At 42.4% G+C, this 26,549-nt stretch overlaps 2 protein-coding genes across 6 annotated transcripts; one reads left to right on the top strand and one right to left on the bottom strand.

Annotated features, from left to right (window-relative positions):
* Positions 1 to 23,642, bottom strand: LOC105873827 (sulfotransferase 2A1-like). 5 transcript variants are annotated; one of them, XM_075998951.1, is made up of 9 exons: positions 23,255 to 23,642; positions 21,468 to 21,615; positions 21,234 to 21,350; positions 15,448 to 15,650; positions 10,795 to 11,003; positions 10,199 to 10,325; positions 3,727 to 3,821; positions 1,813 to 1,993; positions 1 to 338 (listed from the first exon to the last, which is right to left on the bottom strand). In XM_075998951.1, the coding sequence occupies exons 2-9, from the start codon at positions 21,512 to 21,514 to the stop codon at positions 226 to 228; spliced, it is 1,092 nt and encodes a 363-aa protein (XP_075855066.1). In that variant the 5' UTR covers positions 21,515 to 21,615; positions 23,255 to 23,642; the 3' UTR covers positions 1 to 225. The 5 variants fall into 5 exon arrangements, 3 of the variants coding, with proteins under 3 accessions (XP_075855066.1, XP_075855067.1, XP_020139182.2); XM_075998952.1 differs by lacking the exon at positions 21,468 to 21,615; XM_020283593.2 differs by lacking the exons at positions 21,234 to 21,350; positions 21,468 to 21,615.
* On the top strand, positions 11,691 to 14,225 carry LOC142865739 (ATP-dependent RNA helicase DDX50-like). Its single transcript, XM_075998954.1, is given in 3 exon segments — positions 11,691 to 11,841; positions 11,954 to 12,839; positions 12,841 to 14,225. Coding segments are annotated over 3 exon segments (2,202 nt in total). The 5' UTR covers positions 11,691 to 11,755; the 3' UTR covers positions 14,071 to 14,225.
* Positions 23,643 to 26,549: the final 2,907 nt, after the last annotated feature.

Below are 26,549 nucleotides of genomic sequence, written 5' to 3'. Positions count from 1 at the left end.
TCCAAGTAATATTTTCATTTATTGATCAGATATACATTGCTTGCCATTTAGGTTTAGTGAATAGGTACAGACAGGGCTATCTTGGACTCTACGTTAGGTGAGATGAGACCACTGAAAGCAGGTGACATTTTGCTCTCTGTTTTCGATGTGACCCATCAGGCAGAAGTGCAGAGAGAAAAAGTAACAGACATAGATAACACTTGGAAACCATCAGACGTTTTAGTCTCAGGACCAGGGGAAGAGTGCTGCATCCAAGCCTGACATCTTCTCCTGAAATAACTTGTCAAAGGCTTCACTCTGGGCCACAGTGAAGTGGTTTTTCCAGTCCCCAGAAATTCCTGCCAAGCAGAGATCAAAGGAAAAGCATTAGGACATTGAGGAAAAGTACGAGACATGCAACCAAGACTGTCACTCCATGTCCCTCAATGGCCACATCAGTCTAGTCAATCTTTTCTGGGAAGAGTAAAACAGGGCATCCTACAGATTTTGTGCTTTTTCTGCTCTATCAAAGCCCACTGAGCACAAATGGCAAAGGGGTTGTATCTCATAAAACAATTGCCTGGATATAAAAATCAAGACTAGGAGGTTGAATATATAGTAAGAACAAGATATTTTCATAAACAGAAGAAATATTTTTTATAACAAAACCTATTTAATTTCAGAGTGGACCTCCTGCCTTTGTGGATGGTGAACTCTACTGCAGAGGACATTTTAAAGCAGAAATAGTTTGTCCTGGATACTGAAGGTGGTGTCTACTGGGCTTGTGCCTTAAAGACCCTGTCCTTTCCTATGGCCCCACACAAGTCCCCGTGTTGTGGAGAAGCCACAGCCAACAGCATTAAGCTCAGCAGAGAAGGAATCAGGGACGTCTTTGTTCTCACCGTGGCTCTGCCTTTTCCTGTCTGTGTGACCTTGTCCAAGTTTATAAGAAACTGTGGGTAAAATGGTCACAGTAATAAGAGTTCTCACCTCAGAAGGTTTTGTGGGATTAATGAAAAGAGATAACTCGTGGAAATTATGATAGCTAATATCCACTGTGTTCACCACGTGGCAGAACTCATGGCCATATGGATGACTCAGGAATAAAAAGGATACACAGGGAACAGATCGAATGGAGCTCAAGGGTATTGTGCTGTGAAAAAACTCAATGCCAAGAGATCACATACTATATAACTCCACTTAAGTAACACTGTCATAGTGACACATGTATAGAGCCAGAGAACAGATCTGTGATTGCCAGGGATTTTTAAGGTGGTGATCATGTATGACTTCATGTATGTGATAAAATTTTGTAGAAATCTACAAACAGACATACAATCAAATGTATGTAAATCTGGTTAGATCTTAATAAGGCCTGTGGATTTCTGTGATGCCAATATCCTGGATTTGATACTGTGCTACGTTTGTGAGGATGCAGAGAGGGGGAAAGGCACATGGGAACTCTCGACACTACTTTGGAAGCTTCGTGGAAACTGATTACTTCTAAGTGAACAGTTAAACCAGTAAAGGCCACCTGGAGAATCTGATAAGCAAACATCTGCTGAGGGTCCTGGTGCTCTGGGCTTTCTCTTATCTCTATAGAAGCAGGAGGAGAAGATGAGCGATGTATCTTCTGACCCTTTCTTACTACAGTCCTGCCAGGCCCATTTTACTCTTTATTCTGAAAATGACCAGTCCCTTCAAAAAGGGAATATGGGGTAGTTGGGATTCAAACACATGTGTTTCCATGTCGTGCACTTCATGTGACTGCTGAGAAACAGCCCATCTCATCTGTGGGATACACCTTTGCTCCCCCAAAACACTGGCTCTCACCCTTTCTCAACATCGGCGCAGTGAAGAAACGAGTTATGTGGTTGTCTGGTGTGGAATAGTTGGACATCTTGTTCTCTTTCATGGCTGAGAAGGAACTGTTTTGCAAGACTAAATCGATTTCATGTGGCTTCAATTTTTTACCAAGAAATTGACAAATCTTCTCCACACTGCCCCTGAAGTCCTATAGGAAGGAAAGATTGTCAGCAGATAGTGTTTATAAGCACAGGCTATGAAACAGGTGCTTGAATTCTAATCAAAGTCAAACTCTTAATATCTGTGGGCTCCTATGCAATTTCTGATGTCTTATATGCCTCAGTTTTCAGATCTATAAATTGGAGATTGTAAAGGTACCTACCATGTAAGTTGGTTAAGACTACATAATAAATTTCCTTGACATTCTAACATTTGGCACTAAGTTTGTTCCTTGTTCATAAAAAGTCTAGGTGGATTCTGCTACTCACATGAATTTTAATATGACTCTTCATGGTCCTAACCTCCACTCTCTTTGTTGGCTTCTATCCCTCCTCACATGTTCACGCATCTCTTTCTTCCATTGGTGGATGAAGAAAAATATCACATAAAAGAAGCACCCCTTCTTAACTGACCAACACTTAAGTGAACATATAGTAGCAACATTCATCGGGCATCGGGCAGATGGGAAAGGGGAGGAGGGGATGGGTATATTCACACCTACTGGGTGCAGTGTGCACCATGTGTGGAATGGACACACCTGAAGCTCTGTCTACAGTGGGGCAAAGGCAATATATATAACCTAAACATTTGTATCCCCGTAATATGCTGAAATAAAATAAATAAATAAGAATTAGAGTAAAATCAATAAAATATCTTGAATCTAGGAAGGAAGGAAGGAAGGCAGGCAGGCAGGCAGGCAAAAGAGGCACCCTTTCCTGTGTCAATTCCACCCTGAAGCAACACCAGCTTTTTGTTGGCAAAACCAAGCCGCTTTCCCCATCTGGAAGCAAAGGGGCCTGAAAAACGGGGTTCCTACATGGGTAGCCACTTTCCAGAAATAACTCTCCATTATAAAAGGGAACTAGAAACTTCAGTGGTCCCTGGATTAAATGAGTTAACAGAAGTACATTTGGAATAGAGAAAGGCTTTGATGAAAATTGGCTATTGTTATTGGCACCAGAATGGTTGCCTATAACACAAAGTCTACAGTGGTTAGATTCCTGTTCGCGATTTCCCTCTTCTAGGCCTCCTCTCATGGGAACTCTGACTAGAGGGCTTTAACACGGAACAATGTCTGAGAGTTGAAGTGACATGACTCGTGCCTAGGTTGCTAGTCCCATAGCCCATCCAATTGCCATATGGCTCCCAAGTCGGAGACAAACATAGGTGCTTTCATGGGGCATGTTGATGAGATGTAGGAGTTATCAGGTGGGAATCTTTGTATATAAATCATAATTTCCATGTAATAGCATATCTGTGCTTCTTGGAGAATGTGCATAAACCAAAGAGATGAGCATAAGATGTGCCAGGCTGCCATTCTGACCAAATGCCTTAAGAGTGTCTTATCCTAAAAACAGAGACATGTTTGAAAGGAACATAGGTCTGTAATGATGACATAGCTAACACACACACACACACACACACACACACACACACACACACGATGGCAGACACTATTCTAGATACTGTCCATTGTATTCTCACGGTTCAGAAAGGTACTGCTGTTATCCAGGTTTAGGGCTGGGGATGCTGAGGCGCGGAGTGGGTAAGAACTTGCTGAGGTTGCCCAGTCAGTGGCAGGAAGCCTGGCTCAGAGGGTCAAGGTCTTCCCCACCACACTGTACTGCCTCTCAGGAATGTCTCTACCCAGAGGAATAGAAAGGGATCTAGGAAAGAGAGGACAGTATGGCTAACTCTAGGAGGAAAGGAAAGGAGAATTACCTTTTGCAGCTCCTCATAGAAAATCAGTAGGAAGGACCCCATTTCTCTCCTCTTTATCCATCCAAGAACATGATCGAACCAAGATCCGTAAACAACTGCAGTAATAGGCACAAAAGACAAAAGCTAATTATTCCTCTCAAATTCATATTCCTTGAATATTTATTGCCATTCCTAAGTGAAAGTTCATGTTTATTTTGTGGAATATGTAAAGCGAATAAGGCCAAACCTCTTTCTCTAGAAGTTTACCGTAAAATGATTAAATAAATCAGCAAATCTGAGATGCATTATTCTATGTACTGAGAAACAACTATATTCATTGTTACCACTTAGATTTTTTTTAAGACACAGGGTCTCACTCTGTCACCCAGGCTGGAGTGCAGTGGTGACCATAGCTAACTGTAGCTTTGAACTCCTGGACTCAAGCTAACCTCTCATCTCAGCCTCCCAAGTAGATGGGACTATAGGCATGTGCCACTACACCCAGCTAATTTAAAATTTTATTTTGTAGAGACAAGGCCTTGCTATGTCACCCCGGCTTGTCTTGAACTCCTAGCCTCAAGAGATACTTTTGCCTTGGCCTCCCAAAGTGCTAGGATTATGGCGTGATCCACTGTATCTAGCCCAGATTTTTTTTTTTTTTTTTTTTTTTTTGAGACAGAGTCTCGCTTTGTTGTCCAGGCTAGAGTGAGTGCCGTGGCGTCAGCCTAGCTCACAGCAACCTCAAACTCCTGGGCTCGAGTGATCCTTCTGCCTCAGCCTCCCGAGTAGCTGGGATTACAGGCATGCGCCACCATGCCCGGCTAATTTTTTCTATATATATCAGTTGGCCAATTAATTTCTTTCTATTTATAGTAGAGACGGGGTCTCGCTCTTGCTCAGGCTGGTTTTGAACTCCTGACCTTGAGCAATCCGCCCGCCTCGGCCTCCCAAGAGCTAGGATTACAGGCGTGAGCCACAGCGCCCGGCCTAGCCCAGATTTTTTAAGTGTAATAGAAGTGAACTATATGTGTTTAGGTGTTCTTAAATTCTACACATTCAATCAGTTTTGAAGGAATTTCTAAAGAGGGACTTTGACATCCATCTTTCCAGATGATATTGGTTTCTGTGCCAACAACTGGTGCATTATGGAGCTTTTTAACAAACAATGATGCACTTATTAATAAATGGTAATAGGACATCTCAGTATCACTTTGGGGAAAAAGATTAAACTAGATCTATTCCTCACATCAATCACAAGAATAATGAATCAGCAATTTAAATGTAAAAAATGTAACACGTATGAAAAGATAATATTAATAAATTCATATTTAGTTTCCCTGTAGAACAAAAGGTTCTTAACTATGATTCAAAATCCTGATGTGACTAATCACAGTGGCTCACACCTGTAATGCCAACACTTTGGGAGGCCAATGAGGGAAGATCAATTGAGGCCAGGAGATTGAGACCATCATGGGCAACATAGCAAGTTCCTGTCTCTATAATTTTTTTTAATTAGCTGAGTATGGTGGTGAATGCTTATAGTCCTAGATATTTTAGAGGCAGAGGTGAGAAGGTCTCTTACACCTAGGAGTATGATGCTGCAGTAAGCTGGGGTCGTACCACTGCACTCCAGTCTGGTGATGGTGAGACTCTATCTCTTTAAAAAAATTCCTGATATGATGAGAGATTAGAACATTAATATATATTTTAAAACATTGCATGACCAAAAAAAAAAGGTGTTGAAAAGACAACTCACAAGCTGTAAGAAATATTTGGAATAGATATTACAATGGACTAATAGTGCTAATTTTTTAAGCTCTTAAACATTAATGGGAAAAAGATTAAATCTAAATAGAAAAATGGGGAAATTACAAAAACAGACATCACAAAAGAAATATATAAAATGGCTCTTAAAGAAATGAAAAGGTGTTCAGCCTTACTCATAATTAAAGAAATGCCAATAAAAACTAACCTGAGATACCATTATTGGCCTATTTGATTGACAAAAATTAATAACTAAAACCACACATTCTGTTAGCAGTATGGTAGACAAGATAGAAACTCTCACACATTGCTGGTGGAATCAACAAATCTGAGACTAATTTATAAACAAAATAAATAATGGTAAGAATGGACTATAAATCCATAACGTAAAATAGGAATCTATGAATACATGCTGATATGAATAGATAAGAAAAAATGCAAAATCTTACATATATAATCTATATAATCTATCTAGATCATATTATAATCTATAGAATTATAAGTATTCTTACAATAGAATTCCGATTAAGAAATGTGGTAGAAATGATGGAAGTAGAAGCATTAGGCGAACACCATGGTCATAATTGGCAGAGAAATGAGTCATGAATGAATTATAAAAGTGGAATATTCTTAAAATACTGCCCCATAAGACATATATTAATTATAAAAGGAAAATATTAATATTGACATGGGAGAAACCTCACAGACACCACATTAACCAAATGAACAGAGGTAAGATGACTTCTAATGAGTAAAGTAGATACCATGTGCCTCCTGAATTGATTCCTCAAACACACAGCATCATATCTGAAGTACACTTGCCAAAGGAATATATCTTGCAATTCATTATGGGGTGGAATGAATATCAGGGAAAGCCAAATTGAAGAACATTGTACAGACTTACTGGACAGTTTTCAAAAGTGTCAAGGTGATAAAAAGAAAGTGTTTCAGATTAGAGAAAACTAGATAACTAAATGCAATGTCTGAAATTTAGGAGGTTTTAAAATGAAGCTTTTAGGGTTTTCTAGTTATAAGTTTATACAATCAGATAACAGAGATTCCTCTGCTCCAATGTGGATGTCTTTTATTTCTTTCTCTTGCCTGATTTCCCTGGCTAGGGCCTCCACTATTGTGTTGAGCAGGAGTGCTGGCAGTGGCCATCTTTGTCTTCTTTCAGTTCTTAGAAGGAATATTTTCAACTTTTCCCTTTCACTATGATGTTTGCTGTGGGTTTGTCTTATATGGCTTTTATTATTTTGAGGTGTGTTCGTTCTATATCTGGTTTATTGAGGGCTTTTATCGTGAAGGGATTTGGAATTTTATCAAATGCTTTTTCTGCATCTGTTGGGATGATCATAGGGTTTTTGTCCTTAGTTATGCTTATGTGATGTATCACATCCATTAATTTGTATGTGTCGAACCATCCTCACATCTCTGATGAATAAATTCAGTAAAGTTTCAAAATATAAAATCAATATACAAAAATTAGTAGCATTTTTATATACCCCAAACTAATCAAACTGAAAACCAAATCAAGAGGACAATCACATTTACAATATTTACAAAAAATACCTAGAGATATATTTAACTAAGAAGTTGAAGGATCTCTCTAAGAAAAACTACAAAACACTGTTGAAAGAGATTATCGATGGCACAAATGGGTAAACATCCCATACTCGTGGATCAAAAGAATTAATATTGTTAAAATGACCATACTGTCCAAAGCAATGAATCTACAGATTCAATGCAATCTGTCAAAATGCCAACATCATTTTTCACGGAATTAGAGAAGGCAATCCTAAAATTCATATGCAACCAGAAAAGAGACCAAATACCCAAAGCAATCCTAAGCAAAAAGAAAATAGTGGAGGCATCATATTACCTGAATTCAAATTACATACAAGGCTACAGTAACCACAAAAGAATAATGGTATAAAAATAGACAAATAGATAAATAAAATAGAATAGAAAACCCAGAAATACAGTGACATATCTATAGCAAACTGATATTTGACAAAATCAACAAGAACTTACAATGAGGAAAGGATAACTTTTCAATAAATGATGCTGGGAAAATTGATTGCTATGTGAAGAAGAATGAAATTGGACCCCTATCTCTCACCATATACAAAAATTATTAATACTTCAAGATGGATTATTAACTTAAATGTAACATCCATAATTATAAAGATCCTAGAAGAAAACCTAGTGGAACTCTTCCTGGCATTGGTCTAGGCAAAGAATGTATGACAAAGAGTTGAAAAGCAAAAGCAACAAATATAAAAATAGACAAATGGGACTTAAGTAAACAAAATAGCTTCTGCACAGCCAAAGAACTAATCAATAGAGTGAACAGGCAACCTGCAGCATGGGAGAAATATTTGCAAAGTATATATCCAATGGGGGACCAATACACACAATTTACAAGGAACTCAAACAACTCGACAACAACAAAGACAATCGTGTTAAAAAGTGGGCAAAGAACATAAACAGACATTTTTCAAAAGAAGACATACAAATAGCCAACAAGCATATGAAAAAATGCTCAACATCACTAATCATCAGAAAAATGCAAATTAAACCAAAATGAGATAGCATCTTATACCAGTCAGAATGGCTATTATCAAAAAGACAAAAAAAAAATAATAACAGGTCAGGAGGATGAGGAGAGTGAATAATGCTTATACACTGTTGGTGGGAATGTAAATTAGCACCATCTTTATGGAAAACACTATGGAGATTTCTCAAAGAACTAATAATAGAGCTACCATTTAATACAGTAATCCCACCACTGGATATTTACCCAAAGGAAAGGCAATCATATCAAAAAGATATCTACACTCATACGTTTATTACAGCACTATTCACAACTGCAAACATATAGAATCAATGTAACTGACTATCAAAGCATGATTGGATAAAGAAAATGTGGTATATAAACACAATAGAATACTATTCAGCCATAAAAAAGAATAAATCATGTATTTTGCAGCAACATGGATAGTTATCATCAGTGAAACAACCCAGAAACAGAAAGACAAATACTTCATGTCCTCACTTATAACTGGGAGTGAAATAATGTGTAAACATGAACATAGAGTGTTGAATGATAAACAATAGAAACTCAGAGGGTGGAGTGCAGAGAAAGGATGGATGATGAGAAATTACTTAAAGGGTGCAATGTCATTATTCCAGTGGTGGATGCACTAAAAGCCCTGAGTGCACCACTATGCAACAATCTGTCTGTGTAACACAGTTATGCTTGTACCTCATAAATTTATACAAATTTTTAAAAATTAAAAAATGCAACATATGATCTAAGATTGGATCCAGGATTGGAAATTTGGAAATTTAACATTAATGGTGATTGGTGAATTGTGAATAGCCTTTACATTAGGTATCAATATTTAAATGGTGATTTCCTGACACTTATCATTGTACCACTCTTATGAAATATGTTAGCATTTAACATGGGAGCTCTTTGTACATTTACATATTTTATAGATCTGAAAATATTTCAAAAAGTAAAAGATAAATTTTTTAAACACTTGCCAATGACATTTATCCAAGGTAAAATCCACACCCTGAAAAACAAAGCCAAACACCTTTCCAGGAATATAAAAAACATATTTCATGGTGGTGAAAGCCCCTATAAAATGTGTTTTATTAAAAAAATAAGAATCATAGTTGTACAAATGAACATACAAACTAACCACATTTGTAATAAGCACTCTGTGTATGGAGTAGTGTGGGGAAGAAAAGAGTCATGTTGAATTTTGAACTACTCATTTCTTTTGGCTATTGATAATGAAAGGGTGGCAACTTTCACAGAATCCCAGGCCACGAGAATACATCCTGCAAAACACATCTTCCAGTCACTTATGGAAATCTGATGACAGCTCAATGTGAAAAGCCTCTCCTCAGCCAAAATAGTAAAAAAACAGATCATCACAGAAACTATACAATTATCTAAAATAAAACGAAAATCAGAGCGCTGCAATATACTAAATGTCCTCTAACAACTTCTCAACAGAAAAATATGTTGCCAAGAATTAGGGGGGAATTCAGTTAATTCAGAATTTAAAAACTATGTAATGAATCTGTTACAGATGATCCCCAACTGGAAATGGTTCAACTTACAATGTTTCACCTTTACAATGGTATAAAATCAATACACACTTAGTAAAAACCATACTTTGAATTTTCAATTTTGATAATTTCCCAGGCTAACGATATCCATGTTAGTGTTCCGAACATCTCTAAGGCAGGGTAGGCTAAGCTACGGTGTTTGGTAGGAAGGTTAGGTGTACTACACGCATCGTTGACTTATGATATTGGTTACAATGAGTTTCTTAGGACATAGCCCCATCATAAGTCAAGGAGCATCTATACATCATCAATAAGAAAGAATTCACATGAGGAATATAAGATGATGAGATAGCAGAATGGATCAAAAATATAGAAATAAAGTACATATATTCATTCAGGCACCTATATGAAGTGTTTCCATATTTGGACTGATTTTCTGAATCAAAAAGGAATTAAATAAAATCATACTATCTTTGGTCTCCCACTAAGTATTTGTCATGACATCGGGTAAATTTTAAACATTTATGGACCACAGATTTACTCTTTGAAACAATGAATGCAAAATAGATCATATCTCTGAAACTACCCAGATTACTATGATCCCCCAAAATTTATAATGAGAGGTCTAGAGTTTACTTACGTTCGCCTTGCACAAAGTCATCCAAGAATTCATCAAAATGTTTTGGCTGCTTCTGTCTCAATTCTCCTTTTAATAAATGATACCAAGAGGTAACAACATCTCTTGGATTCCTTATGATATAAATGATCTAAAAGATACAAGAAGTTTATGAAAGTGCAGTATGAATATTTATCTCTGTCTGCTCTTCTGAGTGATCCACATTTCCTCACATCCCAAACCCAAACTGCTTATCTGTTCAAACACAGCTGGTATTATTCAACAGAAATATTCACTCTCAAACCATTACTCTTTTAATACAAGCTGCCTTCCCTTTCCACTCTCCCGTTAAAGAATGCTAAATTTATCTTAACCTTGTCCAAGTTTAATAATTAGTTGGTAATAGCTGTCCTGTCCCACTACATTAAGAAAAATCTAGAATTGTCCTCTGAGTTCACAGAGCGAATGCTATGATCAGTTAATTATGACTGCCATGGATGTGGGGGCAAGGGACACTGGCGTATGAGCCATGGACTTGGATTACTTCCTTAGATGCACCATCTCATCAAAGGAGAGAACATTCCCCTGAGATCCCTTCAAAAGGACCCACATCCACGCACCTTGGCATTGGAGGTAAAGTAGGACTTGGGGAATAATTGTACGGGGAGATGTGACGTCATGAGGCGTGATCCATCTTGTTTCTTTATGTTTTCCTGAAAATGATTATCCTCTATCCATGGGGACCTGACATAATTTGGGACACTTTGGACCAAGCTAGGGTCCCCATTGTAGTAGATCAGACAGAGAATTTCAATCATCCAGTGTGTTCCTAGTAGTAAAGTAAAAGAGAGAATCACAATATTAATATGATGCATTAACATTATGAAGATGTTTTACACATTGAGGGCCCAGAGTTCTTCAATCACTTGTGGGCCCTATAATCTTGACTATCAATTCTACAGTCTCTGTTCCCATTCCCTTGTCACTTTGTACCCTCTTCCCCAGGAGATATTCCCATGAAAATGATGCCTGAAAGCAGAATAATCACCAATTTATATCCCCAGGCCGGATGCCCAGTGTGCTTCGGTTTTATGAGCCCACCTGACTCCTTAGCCTCTCAGAATGTTTTCACTGGGAGTCCCAAGAACATGATGTTGGCAATTTGATAGCCATCACATTGAATCTGTAGAGCGCTTTGGGCAGTATAGTCATTTTAATAATATTCTTCCAATCCATGATGTCTGTCCATCTGTTCTTATCATCTACAATGTCTTTCATCAGTATTTTTGTATTAATAGTTCATCTTGTAGAGATCCTTCACCAGCTTGGTAAAATATATTCCTATAGAGTTTTGTGTAGTCATTGTAAATGTGATTGCTTTCTTGATTTGGCTCTAGGCTCAACAACCGTCTCTCCCAATTTTACCATAAATAAACTTAAATTGTGGCCGTGCGGTGCGTGTCCCGGATGGGACACACGGCCCTGACCGGGTGGCCGCCCTGCCCCCGCTTCCTTTCAGGCTGTCGCTGCGCGTAGGTGGTTGTGGCCACTGTGCCTGGAGGGAGGCGACGGCGGCCAGTAATGCCTGGGAAACTCCTCTGGGGGGACATTATGGAGCTGGAAGCACCCTTGGAGGAGTCCGAGAGCCAGAGGAAGGAGAGGCAAAAGAGCTTTATGGATATCGGAATTTCGGATAAGGGATTATGGACCTGTACTTCCCTTATAGGGTTGTTATGAAGATTTAAACAAGATAAGCTGAAAACACATTACACAATACTGGAGTGATAGAAGGAAGTCAAGGCACCATTATGACTCAGATGAGAAATCAGAAGCAAGAGAAAATGGTGTTATGGATAACCTGGATGCTCCCAAGCCCAAAAAAGCTAAAATGAAAGAGAAGCTAAATGGAGACACTGAGGAAGGATTTAATAGACTTTCAGATGAATTCTCTAAATCTCATAAGTCAAGAAGAAAAGATCTACCAAATGGAGATATTGATGAATATGAAAAAAAGTCAAAGCGAGTATCATCCTTAGATAGTTCTAGCCATAAATCAGGTGATAATAAACTGGAGGAGACTTTAACACGTGAACAGAAAGAGGGAGCCTTCTCCAATTTTCCTATTTCTGAAGAAACTATAAAGCTTCTGAAAGGTCGAGGGGTAACATATCTCTTTCCCATTCAAGTTAAGACCTTTGGTCCTGTATATGAAGGAAAAGATTTAATAGCTCAAGCACGGACAGGAACAGGAAAGACATTCTCTTTTGCCATCCCCTTGATTGAAAGACTCCAAAGAAATCAAGAAACAAGTAAAAAAAGCCGTTCACCAAAGGTACTTGTTTTGTCCCCAACAAGGGAATTGGCAAACCAAGTAGCCAAAGACTTCAAAGATATTACTAGGAAACTCAGCGTGGCTTGTTTTTATGGTGGAACATCATATCAAAGCCAAATTAATCATATTCGAAATGGTATTGACATCTTGGTTGGGACCCCTGGTCGTATCAAAGACCATCTGCAGAGTGGCCGATTGGATCTTTCTAAACTGCGCCACGTTGTGCTTGATGAAGTGGATCAGATGTTAGATTGAGGTTTTGCCGAACAAGTTGAAGATATTATTCACGAATCCTACAAAACTGATTCTGAAGACAATCCTCAGACTTTACTTTTTTTCTGCAACTTGCCCACAGTGGGTATACAAAGTTGCAAAAAAATACATGAAATCCAGATATGAACAGGTTGACCTTGTTGGAAAAATGACTCAAAAGGCTGCAACTACTGTGGAACTTTTGGCAATCCAGTGTCATTGGTCTCAGAGGCCAGCAGTTATTGGAGATGTCCTTCAAGTCTACAGTGGGTCTGAAGGGAGGGCTATTATTTTCTGCGAGACCAAGGAGAATGTAACTGAAATGGCTATGAATCCACACATAAAACAGAATGCCCAGTGTTTACATGGAGACATTGCACAATCACAAAGAGAAATTACACTGAAAGGCTTCAGAGAAGGTAGTTTTAAAGTTTTGGTGGCAACCAATGTGGCTGCCCGTGGTTTGGACATTCCTGAGGTTGACCTGGTGATCCAAAGTTCTCCTCCTCAGGATGTTGAGTCCTATATCCACCGCTCTGGACGCACAGGTAGAGCTGGCCGGACAGGGATTTGTATATGTTTTTATCAACCAAGAGAAAGAGGTCAACTAAGATATGTGGAACAAAAAGCAGGAATTACTTTTAAACGTGTAGGTGTTCCTTCTACAATGGATTTAGTTAAATCTAAAAGCATGGATGCCATCAGGTCTCTGGCTTCTGTTTCTTATGCTGCTGTTGATTTTTTCCGACCATCAGCTCAGAGACTGATAGAAGAGAAAGGGGCAGTGGATGCGTTGGCTGCAGCATTAGCCCACATTTCTGGTGCATCGAACTTTGAACCACGATCTTTAATCACCTCTGATAAGGGGTTTGTGACCATGACTCTGGAAAGCCTAGAGGAAATACAGGATGTCAGCTGTGCTTGGAAAGAACTTAACAGAAAGCTGAGTAGTAATGCTGTGTCCCAGATTACCAGAATGTGCCTCCTAAAAGGAAATATGGGTGTTTGCTTTGATGTTCCCACAGCTGAGTCAGAAAGGTTACAGGCAGAGTGGCATGATTCAGACTGGATGCTCTCAGTGCCGTCCAAACTGCCTGAATATTATGATGGAAACACATCTAATTCCAGACAGAGGAGTGGTTGGTCAAGTGGACGGTCGGGCCGGTCGGGCTGGTCAGGTGGTTTATCTGGTGGCCGGTCAGGTAGACAGAGTCGACAGGGGAGTCGCTCAGGAAGTCGACAAGATGGTAGAAGACGAAGTGGGAATAGAAATCGATCAAGAAGCGGAGGCCACAAACGGAATTTTGATTGAGTATTGGATAGTTAATCTACCAGCGTGGGCTTACCTATTTCTGCCTAATCATGTACATTATCCACCAAAAATTAGGTCATCATAGTTGAGGTATGTGTATGCTATTTGCAAAGAAGTTGGTCGTATTTTTTTAAAAAGTATTTCAGAAGAATGGTTGTAAACAAATCTACTTATCCAGTTATACCTTTGAATAAAAAAAACCTCCTTTTATTGTCTCTTTAAAAAAAAAAAACTTAAATTGTATGTAAAATCAGGTTTCTGGCTATGTACACACGGCTACAAGACAAATGCCTCGGGCCCCAATGTTAGCCAATTTGCCACACACAGGCCATTTCTTGTGAAATTCTGGATGAGACATGGCATGAGGAATTAGGAGATAGGCAAAGGGGGGCTGCTTTAATCAGGTTTCCTAAAAGCAGAGTGTGAGACAGGAAATCTTGTAGAAGTGATTAATTGAGAGAATGCTCATAGCAGGAACCTATTAATATGACGAGTGAGGAAATCAGGAAAGGGCATTGGAAGAAAGTCATCTCTGTCTGGTGCCCTGGGTCCTCTGGGGGATTCGTGGCACTACAGAGCTGCTCCAACTTGAGGGGAGAGGCTGGGTCTTCTCTATCAGTCCGCCTTCGACTGCAGATCAGCACCGAGGAGAGGCATCAGCCCCAGGCACTTCCAGAAGACATTCCCACAGCCGGGGTCCATTCTCCACCCAATGGTGGAGTGAGGTCTTTTGGGTGGGGACCCTGTCCTTGGGGCCTGGGATCCTGGAGTATGGCCTTTTGACTGAATCCAAATGTTGCAGAACAAATCCTTTTCATAAAGAAAGGGGACTATTGGGAAGGCATGACTGCGTTTTCTTATGTGACAAGAATGGTGCAGGGTGCCCACCATTCCTGTGTTGGTCTCTTTTAAACAATCAGATCTCACGGCAATAAAAGAGCAAGAATACACTTGTTACCCTGAGGGTGGCATCAAAGCATTCACCAGGGATCTGCCCCCATGATCCAAACACCTCCCACCAGGTCCTATGTCCAATATCTGGGTTCAAATTTCAACATGAGACTTGGAGGGGACAGACATCCAAACCAACCATAGCATTCCACTCCTGGTCCCCAAATCTCATTTCCTTCTCATGAAAAATACAACTACCCCTTCCCAATAGTTCCCAGAAGTCCTAACTCCCTCCAGAAACCTCAAAAGTTCAAATTCCAACGTCTCATCTGAGACTCAAAGCAAGTTCCTTACAGATGTGAGCCTGTAAAATCAAAAACAAATTATATATTTCGAACACACACACACACACACACACACACACAGACACACAAAGGCATGCACATACAGGCACACACCCTTCACACACACACACATTCTTCTTACCTGATCTAGGGTAACCCACTATGATGACATCATCGTCTTTCACCAGAAATTCATCCCGGGCAAAGCACACATTCTCTAGAGGTGTAAGATGTGAATCCATCCATATCCCCTCAAACAGGAATTTACTGGTCATCTTGAAACAGTTTTGCAGTGAAGCATCCAGGGCTGACAAATCCACAGTCTGATACTGGACGCAACAGCCCCTTAAATCAGGCAGAGATAAAAGCCAAACTCCCTCACTAATGTAGTTACTAATGCAGAACAAACCACAGTTCTCTGAAGGTCTAGGACAGCAGGTCTTATTCAATAGTCTGGATTGAAGACAGTGTACCTTGACAGAGAGTCAAAATTCGGACTTATTAGATAAGTGAAACATCAAAAGATCAGAAAATTGAACACCACGTTTCTTCCCTGTCACATTGGAACTAACCGATCAGCACTCACATGCACAGATGGAAGTAAAACACAAAAGAAATCTTGCAGGTAGGACGGGGAGAAAGAATGGGTAAAATCACACCTGATGGGTACAATGTCCACTATCTGGGTGATGGGCATGCTTATAACTTTAACTCAAGCAGTAGAAAAGCAGTCCATGTAACCAGAACATGGGTACCCCCATGATATTCTGAAATTAAAAAGAAAACTTGGAATTAGACCTGAATAACCCTTGAAAAATCGGGAGAATGTGACATCCAGACTAGTAAGCAGGAGGGTAGAGAATGAGACCAAAGACAGGAAATAGCAGCTTGTGGAAAGAAGTCACTGAGTGTTTTCCATTGCAAGAAAATGAGTGTTCACGGGCAGAGGGGCTCCCTAGGGTCCTTCTTCAGGCCAGTGGCTCTGGCAGAGCCTCACTGATTTCCTGTCTCTCAGGCTTCAGTATCCTTACAGTCTTGTTTTAGCAAATCCCCCATGGGAGGACACTCTGGTACAATAGGAGTAGAGTCACTTTGAAGTGGCTAATGCTTGTCTCACCTAAAAAGTGTCCTGGGACTTCTGCCTTCTCTCTGGGAATGTACAGAACTAGAATGAGCTTTGCTGCTTTATTTACAAGAAAAAGGGTGGCATAACTTGGAATTCTGATCTTTTTTGGAACTGTCAGAGAACTGGAGTTGCAGTGAAAACAACCTAAAAGCCAAGTACAGACACTGTCTGCAAGGAAAGGGAATGTGAATATCCACTCACCTGGGTCAACACAATAAGATAACTCTTAGAAGACTTCATCTAGAATAGCTTCCAAACCAGTGAAGACATATCACAGGCTGCTAGGACAGTGAAAAATCTGGGGACTGCAGAAATTAGTGAAATCTTCACCCTATTTCAGGCTCCTCCTTCAAGAATCCCACCAGACACTCACATAAAATGTTTAAAAGAGTCCTAAAAAGTGTTCCTTATGGTGCAACCAAGGGAACATGAATAGCTTGATCAAGGTGTACTCTTGGAAGGCTCAGGTGTATAGACCCATTTGGATGGAGATCTGATCTGGGAGATCCAGATATTCAGGAAAAGTTGGGTGGGGAGCTACTCTTGGAAGACTCAGGTGTGCAGACATGGTTGGATGGGGATCTAATCTTGGAAGATCTAGGTGTACAGTCACAGGTGGAGGACTCAGCACTGCTCCTCATTCAGAGTGTACCGCATCAGCCTCAGGTTTCTCCACAATGGGCTTGGCCAAGCTAAAGGGGTTGGACCAGGGGACAGTGGCTGCTCGCAGCATCTTTTAAGGGAACGTTATCTTCCCAGGGACAGTTGTCCCAGCTTTGCACCTGTGCAGGAACTAGCAACTGTACCTGTGCTCAGGAGAGAAACATAGGTCTGGACTGGCGGGACATTTATTTTCTTTCATTTTTCTTTGGATTTGCTACTCAAATCAGAAACTCTGTTTTGCCACAGAAGAATCAAATTCTCCTCTAATTCCACAGAAGATAAAACACTGTGATCTGTGTGAGGAAGGGCAACACTACTGGACTCAGTCATTGGTTAACATTCATTGATTAAACAAAAACTTAAAAAATTTATGGCTATCAGATATACCATAAGATATTCTATAGCAAGTTTTTCAAGCAGGAAGAATATGATAGGATGAAACCTGGATTTTACAAAGGAACAAAGAACATTGGAAATGGAATATATTCATTGCTTTTACTTATTTTTGATCATTCTAAAAGATCATTAACTGCCTAAAGCAAAATAAGCAAAATATTGTAAGTTTATAGCATATATAAAAGTCAAGATTATGAGAATAATAGCAAAAAGAATGAGACAGAAAAAAGGATCGGGGATATGTTATTGAAATGACTCATGTACATGAAAAACAGCATAATATTATTTGGAAGTGTAGTCATTAATGAATTAAAAGTGACCACTAAATATTTTAAAGAGGTATAAATAATAAATTTCTAGATGAGATATAATACAGTTAGATAAAATGCTCATTTATTATAAAAGAGGACAAAAAAAGAGAAATAAAGAAAAAAATGGAACATCCATTTAAATCAGGTCAAAAAAAGAGAGAAAAAAGTAGCAAATGAAAAACAGAAAGATATATTGTGATTCAACTATATCTGTTATTAATTTAAATGTGAGAGGTCTAAACAGAATAATTAAAAGACAGGGATTGCCACATGGTTTAAAATGCAGGATTAAACTGTGTGCTGTCTGCAATAATTCACATTAAAGATACAGATAAGTTAACATTACTGAGAAAACATTTTCTTGCTTATAGGACCAGTTACTATTTTAGTATTATAATGCACTAGGGATTAATATTGGTCATATTTTCAGCGTTGTGTGCAGGCTCAGTTGGTCCTTGGGCACAATCTATTGTTGGGTATCACTTATCTTCTTTGGACTAACAAGTGTTGTAAGACTGTTATTATGGCCTGGCTGCAAGGAGGTTTCCCCATTTTGGGCAAAGAAACCAAAGAATGCACTAATGTAACAAGGTTACAAAGTTTTGGTCATCAAATCTTACTGAGGTCTCTCTATCTATTTTCTGCATCCTTTGAAAGTGCAGTTGCTAAGCTGCCAGTGCTGAGATAAAACTCACTCTTACGGTAGCGCTGCCAGATCAAGGCCACTTAGAGCAGCCAGCTCTCGCCACAGTGTGAACACTGAAAACTCATTCGAAACATAAGGGAACTAAAAACACTATTAAGAAAACATTTTCTTGCTTATGGAGCCCACTACAACAAGATAATCATAAGAGATTGTTTTTCTTTAGATTCCTTGATTGATAGAACCAGGGGTTAGAATCTGTCTCAAAGATGGGATAATAAGGTCAAATTCTATCTGCCCATACTTCAGACCATGGCACATGATTACTTAGCAAATATATTGTTTATTCCTCCCTGGAGAGCAATATATTCTAAATACTGTAAACAAAGCAAATAAGATTTTATATCATGAATTAATAAAGAATGAATATTAATAATACTGTAAAATTTAAATACTAATGAATCAATCACAGTTACATAAAAATGGAAATTTCTTACGTGCCCATTGAGTTGATTTAAGTTAATCAGAATGCTTCACAAATGTATGCATAAGTTAATATTAATGATGCAGAATGTCTAGATTTAGCTTTTATAGAAAATAAATTTCTTCTCACAGATCACCAGCATGAGTAAACATGGACCACAAGCAATGCTCTGGAACTATGCAGACGTTCAAAAAAGAAATTTCAGAAATGCAGTTTTTTTGACTTGCTATCATATGTTGGGTAAAAATCAATTCAATTCAAAGTTGTATTTTTAAATAGCGTCATCAATGTGTGTCAGGAGCTTTGCTGAGCAGGGAGAGAGCAGGCGGAGCTGCCGGGTGGCACGAGCAGCCAAGTACAACAACAGTCAGCCAAAAATGAAGGTGTTAAGCCTGTAGTCACGTACGGTGATGGTATTGTTTTTTGTTTTATTATTTATTTTTTTATTTCAGCACAGTATAGGGGTACAAATGTTTAGGTTACGTATATTGCCCTTGCCCCACCTGAGTCAGAGCTTTGAGCGTGTCCATCCCCCAGATGGTGCGCACCACACCCATTAGGTGTGTACATACCCATCCTCTTCTCCCGCCTCCCGCCTGCCTGACACCTGAGGACTGTTACTACTATATGTGCACATAGGTGTTGATCAATTAATACCAATTTGATTGTCAGTACATGTGGTGCTTGTTTTTCCATTCTTGGGCTACTTCCCTTAGCAGAATGGGTTCCAGCTCTATCCAGGATAACACAAGAGGTGCTAGATCACCTTTGTTCTTTTTCGCTGAGTAAAACACCATGGTACACATATACCACATTTTATTAATCCACTCATGCATTGCTGGGCACTTGGGTTGTTTCCACCTCTTTGCAATTGTGAATTGTGCTGATGGTATTGTTGTAGGAGGGTCCCCCTTCTCCAAAGGACTGGCCCAGAGTCCCAGTGAGGGACAAAACGAGCGTTTATTCACCAGTCAGGCTCAGAGGACAGGGTCCAAATTCGGAGCCAGTAACAAAGAGTGTAACAGTTCTCTATACATTTTTAGGAAGGGTGAGGGGCACAGTTACAATGTAGTTATCTCTATTCCTAGGGGGGCAGGTGCTGAGCAGGCAGGCAGGGGCCAGGCATGCACGTCGGCCTTGAATTGTCTTTCTGGTGCAGGCCTGTTCTTCGTAAGAAAGAAAGTTACATAAGTCATAAAGCAAGTTAGCAGTTTTACAATCTTAGTTTCTGGCATAGAGTTCCCACATAATTTCTTCCGTTTTTTTTTTCTTTTCTGTTTCACAGGGGCAGGGACCCCTAACACATTCCCCTCTTTGAGACTCTTATTTTAAAGATTCTCACTTTAAATTTCTCATTTTTTTTTCTATGTCAGCTAGTAGCATTTGTCCAGTTAGGGGGGAGGAGGCCCAAACAAACTGTGTTTAGTAAGGGCCGTTTGTATTAGTCTTTGAGTTAATCTTCAGGTGCAAAGCATAATACAGCATCTTACTAAGATAAGTACTTTTATAACTATAATAAGTGAAGTTAATATAGAGGTTATAAGTCCTTTGTATTTTCCAAACCATCTTTTCATCCCATCTCCCATGGGATCCTCTGCACCAGAATTTTTAGCTCATTTGTTGGCAAGAGTGGTTAGTGCTTGGAGGGCTGCTGGGGTGGGGAGTATAACAGTGAACGGCCCCTTTTACTTTGCCTTTAGTGAGGTAGAATTTCAATCCTTTACCCATACCTGATCCCCTGGCGAGAAGGGGTGCTTGGGAGTTGACAAGCTAATGGAGACTCTACTTGAAATTATTTATTTAAGACATTAGATATCTTTCCTAGTCCCTCCATTACCGTATGAATTTCTAGTTCTCCCTGTACTGTCAGTCGTCTGGGCAGGGACCTAAGCATGGGAGGAGGCCTAGCACACAGCCCTTCATAGGGCGAGTGTCCTGTTCTCTTAGTGGGGTGCACCTGATTCTAAACAGGACCATAGGGAGAACTTGACCCAGCAAGGTTTGCTTCTTGGCATAGATTTTCTATTCCTGCCATATGGTTCTGTTTATTTTCTCTACCTCTCCAAACTCTGGGGCCTGTAAGTGGCACGTAGCTTCCAAGAGGTCCCTAACCCCTTGGAGGTCATTCCGACTATGGCTGCTGTGATCCTGGCCCGTTGTCTGAGCCAGTCTGTAAGTGGAGTCCAGATGGAGGGGTTATTTTTCTTAATAGGACCTTCACTAGCTCTCGAGCCTTCTCAGTCCTGCAAGGGAAACCTCACCCCACCCTGAGGAGGTGCACACCAGTACCAGCGAGTATCGATACCTGTTGCACTGAGGCAGCTCAGAGAAGTCTTTCTGAAGGTCCTCTAAGGGCGCAGCGCCTACTGTCTGAATTCCGGGAGACACCACTGGGCCTGTTTGGTGTCGTGTTGGCTGTGAACTAAAGTAAAATTTTAAAGCTCAGCGCCCCGCACGGGATGACTGAATGGACCCCCTTGTGGCCAAAGGAATACCCCAAAACTAAATTTTCTGTCAGGAGGAAGGAAGTCATACATACCTCATCATGGCCTCCCTCCCTTCTTGGAGACATCCTTTGTAACCCATTAACAGGCCTGAGACAAACCTGCAGGTGCTCAATTTACACAAAACTCTATGTCTGGTGGCTTATCTCTGAGAACAGCTCCTTATGTTGAAACATTCCAGACCTTTAGACAAAGCTTCATGTCTTTAATCAATTACAAGGCAAGGAAACTTTAAACCTACCTATAACATGTAAGCTCGCCCACCCTCCCAACCCGGCTTCGAGATGACCCACCTTTTCCAGGAAAGCCAATTATGCCTTCCACGGATTGACTGATGACTTTACCTGTAACCCCTATCTCCCTGAAATGTATAAAACTAAACTAACCCAGCCACACTGAGTCCACTTGCTCAAAGCTTTTTGGGAGTGGCTCAGAATAAACTTCAGAATATGCTGGGAGTCTCTCTGAGCACAAGGCTCAGGGTTTACGGTCTCCGCAGGGCATTTTCTTCTACCCGCTCAGCGGCAGCCTGTAAGACACGCTGCGGTTCCCTGTGTTATAAAGGAGCTGACTGCCCTCCTCCCGTTAGGGGTCTGGAAGGTTGACTGCACCAAATCTATCATCCCCTGGGGGCTCTCAGCATGGGACGGGCGTGATGTTTCCGATTCAACAGGTCAGCAGTTGTGAAGGGTTGACAGAACAAGGTGGGGTGGCCCAGTTGAATCTGACTGTCATCTCCCACCTGTCCAGGACCTCGGACCTCCCTCAATTGCTATTGATCTCGTGGATATAATCCTGGTGTAGGCCGAGAGTACTGGTGGACGAGGGGTTCCCCCTGGAGGAGGGTCAGCATCAGTGGTCTCCGGCATTGCCCAGACAGAAGGGCAGAGCTCTGGACTTAAACAAGACTGTCCCCCAGACCCCTCAGGGATCTTGAGTGTGAGGTTCGGGGTCCAAACGTGTCTCCAGTGAGGTGACCCGAGGAGAGGCGGGAGACGTCGGCTGCTTGGGGGGCTGACGTTGGTGCCCGGAGCAAACGCTGGAGGCGAATCCGGGCCGAGGCGCTCCGGGTCTCCTGCCAGCACGGGTGCACCTGAGGCCCCTTTCATTGGCCCTCGAGAGTCCCTAGTCATCTTGCCTCTTTCTCGCTTCTTTGCTACTATTACACGGGAAACGGGACCCCTAAGCCAAGGGGGTGGGGTTCAGTTCTAGTTGCAGCCAAGTATCCATAGAGGGGAAGGTCGGGTGACCTGGGCCCCTGTCTGTACCGTCCTCACTGCCCGAGTGAGAGCCTTGTCTAGCGCGCCCTCTAGTGGCCACTGCGCCCACCAGCAGGCCATGGGATTCACGCGGTGCCCTCAGCTTGGGGCCCTCCTCTTGACCCCATAGTCTCCATAAACGCTTTCCTAACGTTCTTAACCGCGATCTCCAAGGCTGTGGGAGTTCCCTGACGTCCGCCCTCGGTTCCTGAGGTCCGGGTCCACCGAGGCCTCTCCACGCGGAGAGACGGACACCCTGTGCCTGGTCCTGTCCTCCCTAAGGGATGTCCCAGGCCCTGTCAGCACCTGCAGGCCGCGACCCGGCTGTCACGTCCTGGGCCCTGAGCCCTGTGCGGTGGCCCTGGACCCGCGGGTCAGAGTCAACTCCCGCCCCGGCCTGTGGAGCTTGGGTACCGCCCGGTCCGTCTCGTCGCCCTTCGTCCACACCCCGCACCCGCACGTCCCGCCCGGCCAGCGCGGCCGGTGTCTGCTGTAGGGGACACTGGAGTCCGCGGGCTGTCAGGGCTTCCGTCAGCGGGACGGGGTGAGGCCCGGGCTCCTACCGCGGTTCAGACGTCTGCCAGAGCCTGGCTCCTCCCCTGGTCTGCGCCCAGGCTGGGCTCCGGGCGGGGGCTCCTGTCGTCCAGGTGAGACTCCCACTCAGGCGACAGCGGCCTCGGGAGCGCTCTCAATGGCACTTGTCAGCAGGGAAACTGAGGACCCCGCGGTGCAGCCTAAGGCGCCTTGGGTCCCGTCAATCAAACGCCCTCCTGGCAAGGGCGGCCAGGATGTGGCAGGAGGCGCAGGGTCCCCTTCTCCTAAGGACTGACCCAGAGACCGGGCGGGGAGAAGACGAGCCTTTATTCACCAGTGAGGCTCAGAGGACAGGGTTCAAATTCTGAGCCCTGAACAAAGAGTGAAACCGTCCTTTATACATTTTTAGGAAGGGTGAGGGGCACAGTTGCAATGTTGTTGTCTCTACTCCTAGCGGGGCAGGTGCTGAGCAGGCAGTGGGCAGGCATGCATGTCGGCCTTGCATTACCTTTCCCGTGCAGCCCTGTGCTTCGTAAGTAAATAAATTACAGAAGCCATAAACCAAGTTAGCAGTTTTATAACCTTAGTTCCTGGTGTAGATTTCCCATAGAATTTATTGTTTTCTTTCTTTTCTGTTTCATAGGGGCGGGGGGACCCTTACCGCAGCATAAGCAAGAGTCTGACCCAAGAAGGCACCAATTCCTCCACCCACTTTCCCCCAAACACACACCTGTTGAGGGTCACGAGGATCCGCCCAGACACAGGTGTTTCCTCACTGTTTAGAGACGCCCAAAGAACAGTTCTGGCAGTTTTGTAGACTCTGGGTAAACACGGGGGGCAGGGGGAGTGTGAGCAGGAAGAGCTAGGAGTGGAAATAGACTGGGTGCTGAATCGCAGTTGGGAAAAGTGTCTCTCCCTCCTGAAAGGAGGCCTGGGCAGAGGCCCCTGAAGAGGGGCTCCACCCAAGGCCTTGGTTGGAGACCCAGGAAAGAAAGCACCTGGGTAGGAACACAAAGGTAGTGACAGCACACCAGTAGCCAGAGGACCCCGGTCCTAGACTGCAGCTGCTCAGAGACAGCCACACCTGGTGCAGGGAGGGCAGCTTCCCGAGGAGGCTGGCCGGGCACAGCCTTTGTCAGGCCTGGAGAATCACACAGAGTGTTTAACCTGCAGCTTGATTCCTTGATGTGTATCTATCAAGTACATTCAAAAGAGATTCAAAAAGACCAAAGGGGGCTATGGTTAAAACGGAGGCCACGTTATGCATGGAGATTCTTAAGTGATTTTTGCCATCAGTATTTCCATAATTCAAAAAATTAGACAAAGAAGAAATCAAAATCCATATCGTTGGCACACCTCCAGTTCCATGCCTCCTTTCTCTGCCCACCTTCTACCCCACCGCTGGTGTGGCAGGTGACTTTGTACACTGGGAGCTCTGCACACCCCCTGTCCTGAATGACTTTATTCCAGGGGCCGGAAGAGGTGCGTATGGCAGGCAGGTGATAGCTGTCCCTGTGGATGTGCATCCTGTTGGAGACTCCGATCAGCTCACAGGGAGCATGAGCTTCACCCTTGGGCCCTTCGCAACAGAAAGTAGTTCTGACTCCACATCTACGGAAGGAAACACAGATAAATGGTGCGTGCGTCTGCCTGGGTGAAGAGTTATCTGATCACATCCCTGCACCCACTGTTTATTTCTACTAACCCACCTACTAATATCTGTGATTAAACTACAAAATGTACCTAATTTGTTATTTTCCTCTCCTTTAGGGAATAAAAGCTAACCCCGAAAATGAAAATAAACGTAATTCCAGGCTGAAAGATGTTTTAGGGTAACTACTAGGGGCAAAAATCAAACCACTGGACTTTGTCTTTCCCTCAAATGAGGACATCTCCTGCTACTCAAGAAAATGTAACTCCTGTTCATGATTGACTGAAAATAAGTAGAGAGAAAACACTTTATGGGTTCTTCATTCTACCTAGCAAAGCAGTATCAGAAGGTCAGGACCAGGAGTACTTGGACAATGAGCACCACGTCTGTACACGTGTTGTGTCCTTACTGTGTAGTACTAGGGAGGACGTGCCAGGGACTCCACATCTCTGTGCGTGTAGAGATGAAAGGGAATCGGGCCCAACACGCATTCTCTCCGGGTAACCCCATCATCATCCACATTTTCCCCAACAGTGAATATGGCTGAACATCTAAAGAAGCATGAGATGTGGTATCTGTCTGGCTTATCTCGGAAAGTCCAGGCATCCAAAACGTGACTATGTCTTCTGCCTCCATGGCCCTCGGGGAGGGTTTGCGGTGTCCCCTCTGGTCTGGGTCCATCAGAAGAAGGACATCAGGCACAGTTGGCATCTGCAGAAGCTGGTTTCCCAGGTCAAGGGTCGGGAGCCCCAGATGAAATCTATTCTACCTACGACCCCAGGGTGCTGAGCCCCACCTGGAGGAACAGGCACAGGACGCCCCTGTCACAGATGGCCTCAGAGCAGGCAGCTGTGCAGAGGGCTCTCCAGGAATTACCGCATTAGAGGACTTCTGGCACCTCAGATTTCTGTACCTCAAGCAACAGTTTCTCAGTCCTGATATCAGATTAGAACCAACTGCAGATTTTTAAGGAAAGAAAATATTTAAGTCATGTCCTGGAGTTGTGCATTCCAGCACAGCAGACACAAGGGGTTATTGTCCAGCTGGACTGTGGGTAGAGGCACCTGAAAGTGAGAATATTTGTGGTACATTAAGATATGTTACCGAAGTGGCCTGTTAATCTTTCTTATTACTTTTTGTTATGGGATTACAAAATCTGGTAAATTAATACGTGTCTCATGTTAGGTGTCCATTGGGCAGCTGAGGACTAGACCAGGGCTTCTCAGACTAGTGTGTGCATTAAATTCCCTGAGGCCCTTTTATTCCAGTGCACTGGGCCGGCCTGAGGATCTTGGCTCTGACGGGATCCAGGTGGTGCTGGTGCCGCAGGCTCCCGGACCACACTATGAGAATCTCCACCACTCTCTCTGTGGGCCCAGGAATCTGCAGTATTCAAAGCCCCCCAGGTGATTCTATTCCCCAGAGCACGGGGGAACCAGCAGAGGAAATTAACTGATCCCAGCGCGTGGGGCTCCCAGGCACAGGGTGGAAGGCACAGGTCCAGCTTCCGACTCTGGACCTGAGAACTGACCCAGATTATGTGGAATGGTGCTTGATTTCATATCACAGCTCAACACACAGGCATTTGATTCTGCTCAGAAAAGGTATAGCACTCAGGAGAATTATCGCAGCTGAGCTCCATGTATAATATGCTCAAGTAGTGATGCCGGACC

The sequence above is a fragment of the Microcebus murinus genome, chromosome 32, assembly GCF_040939455.1.
Source record: "Microcebus murinus isolate Inina chromosome 32, M.murinus_Inina_mat1.0, whole genome shotgun sequence".
Taxonomy (NCBI): Eukaryota; Metazoa; Chordata; class Mammalia; order Primates; family Cheirogaleidae; genus Microcebus; species Microcebus murinus.
This window is presented reverse-complemented; position numbering and strand designations above follow the sequence as displayed.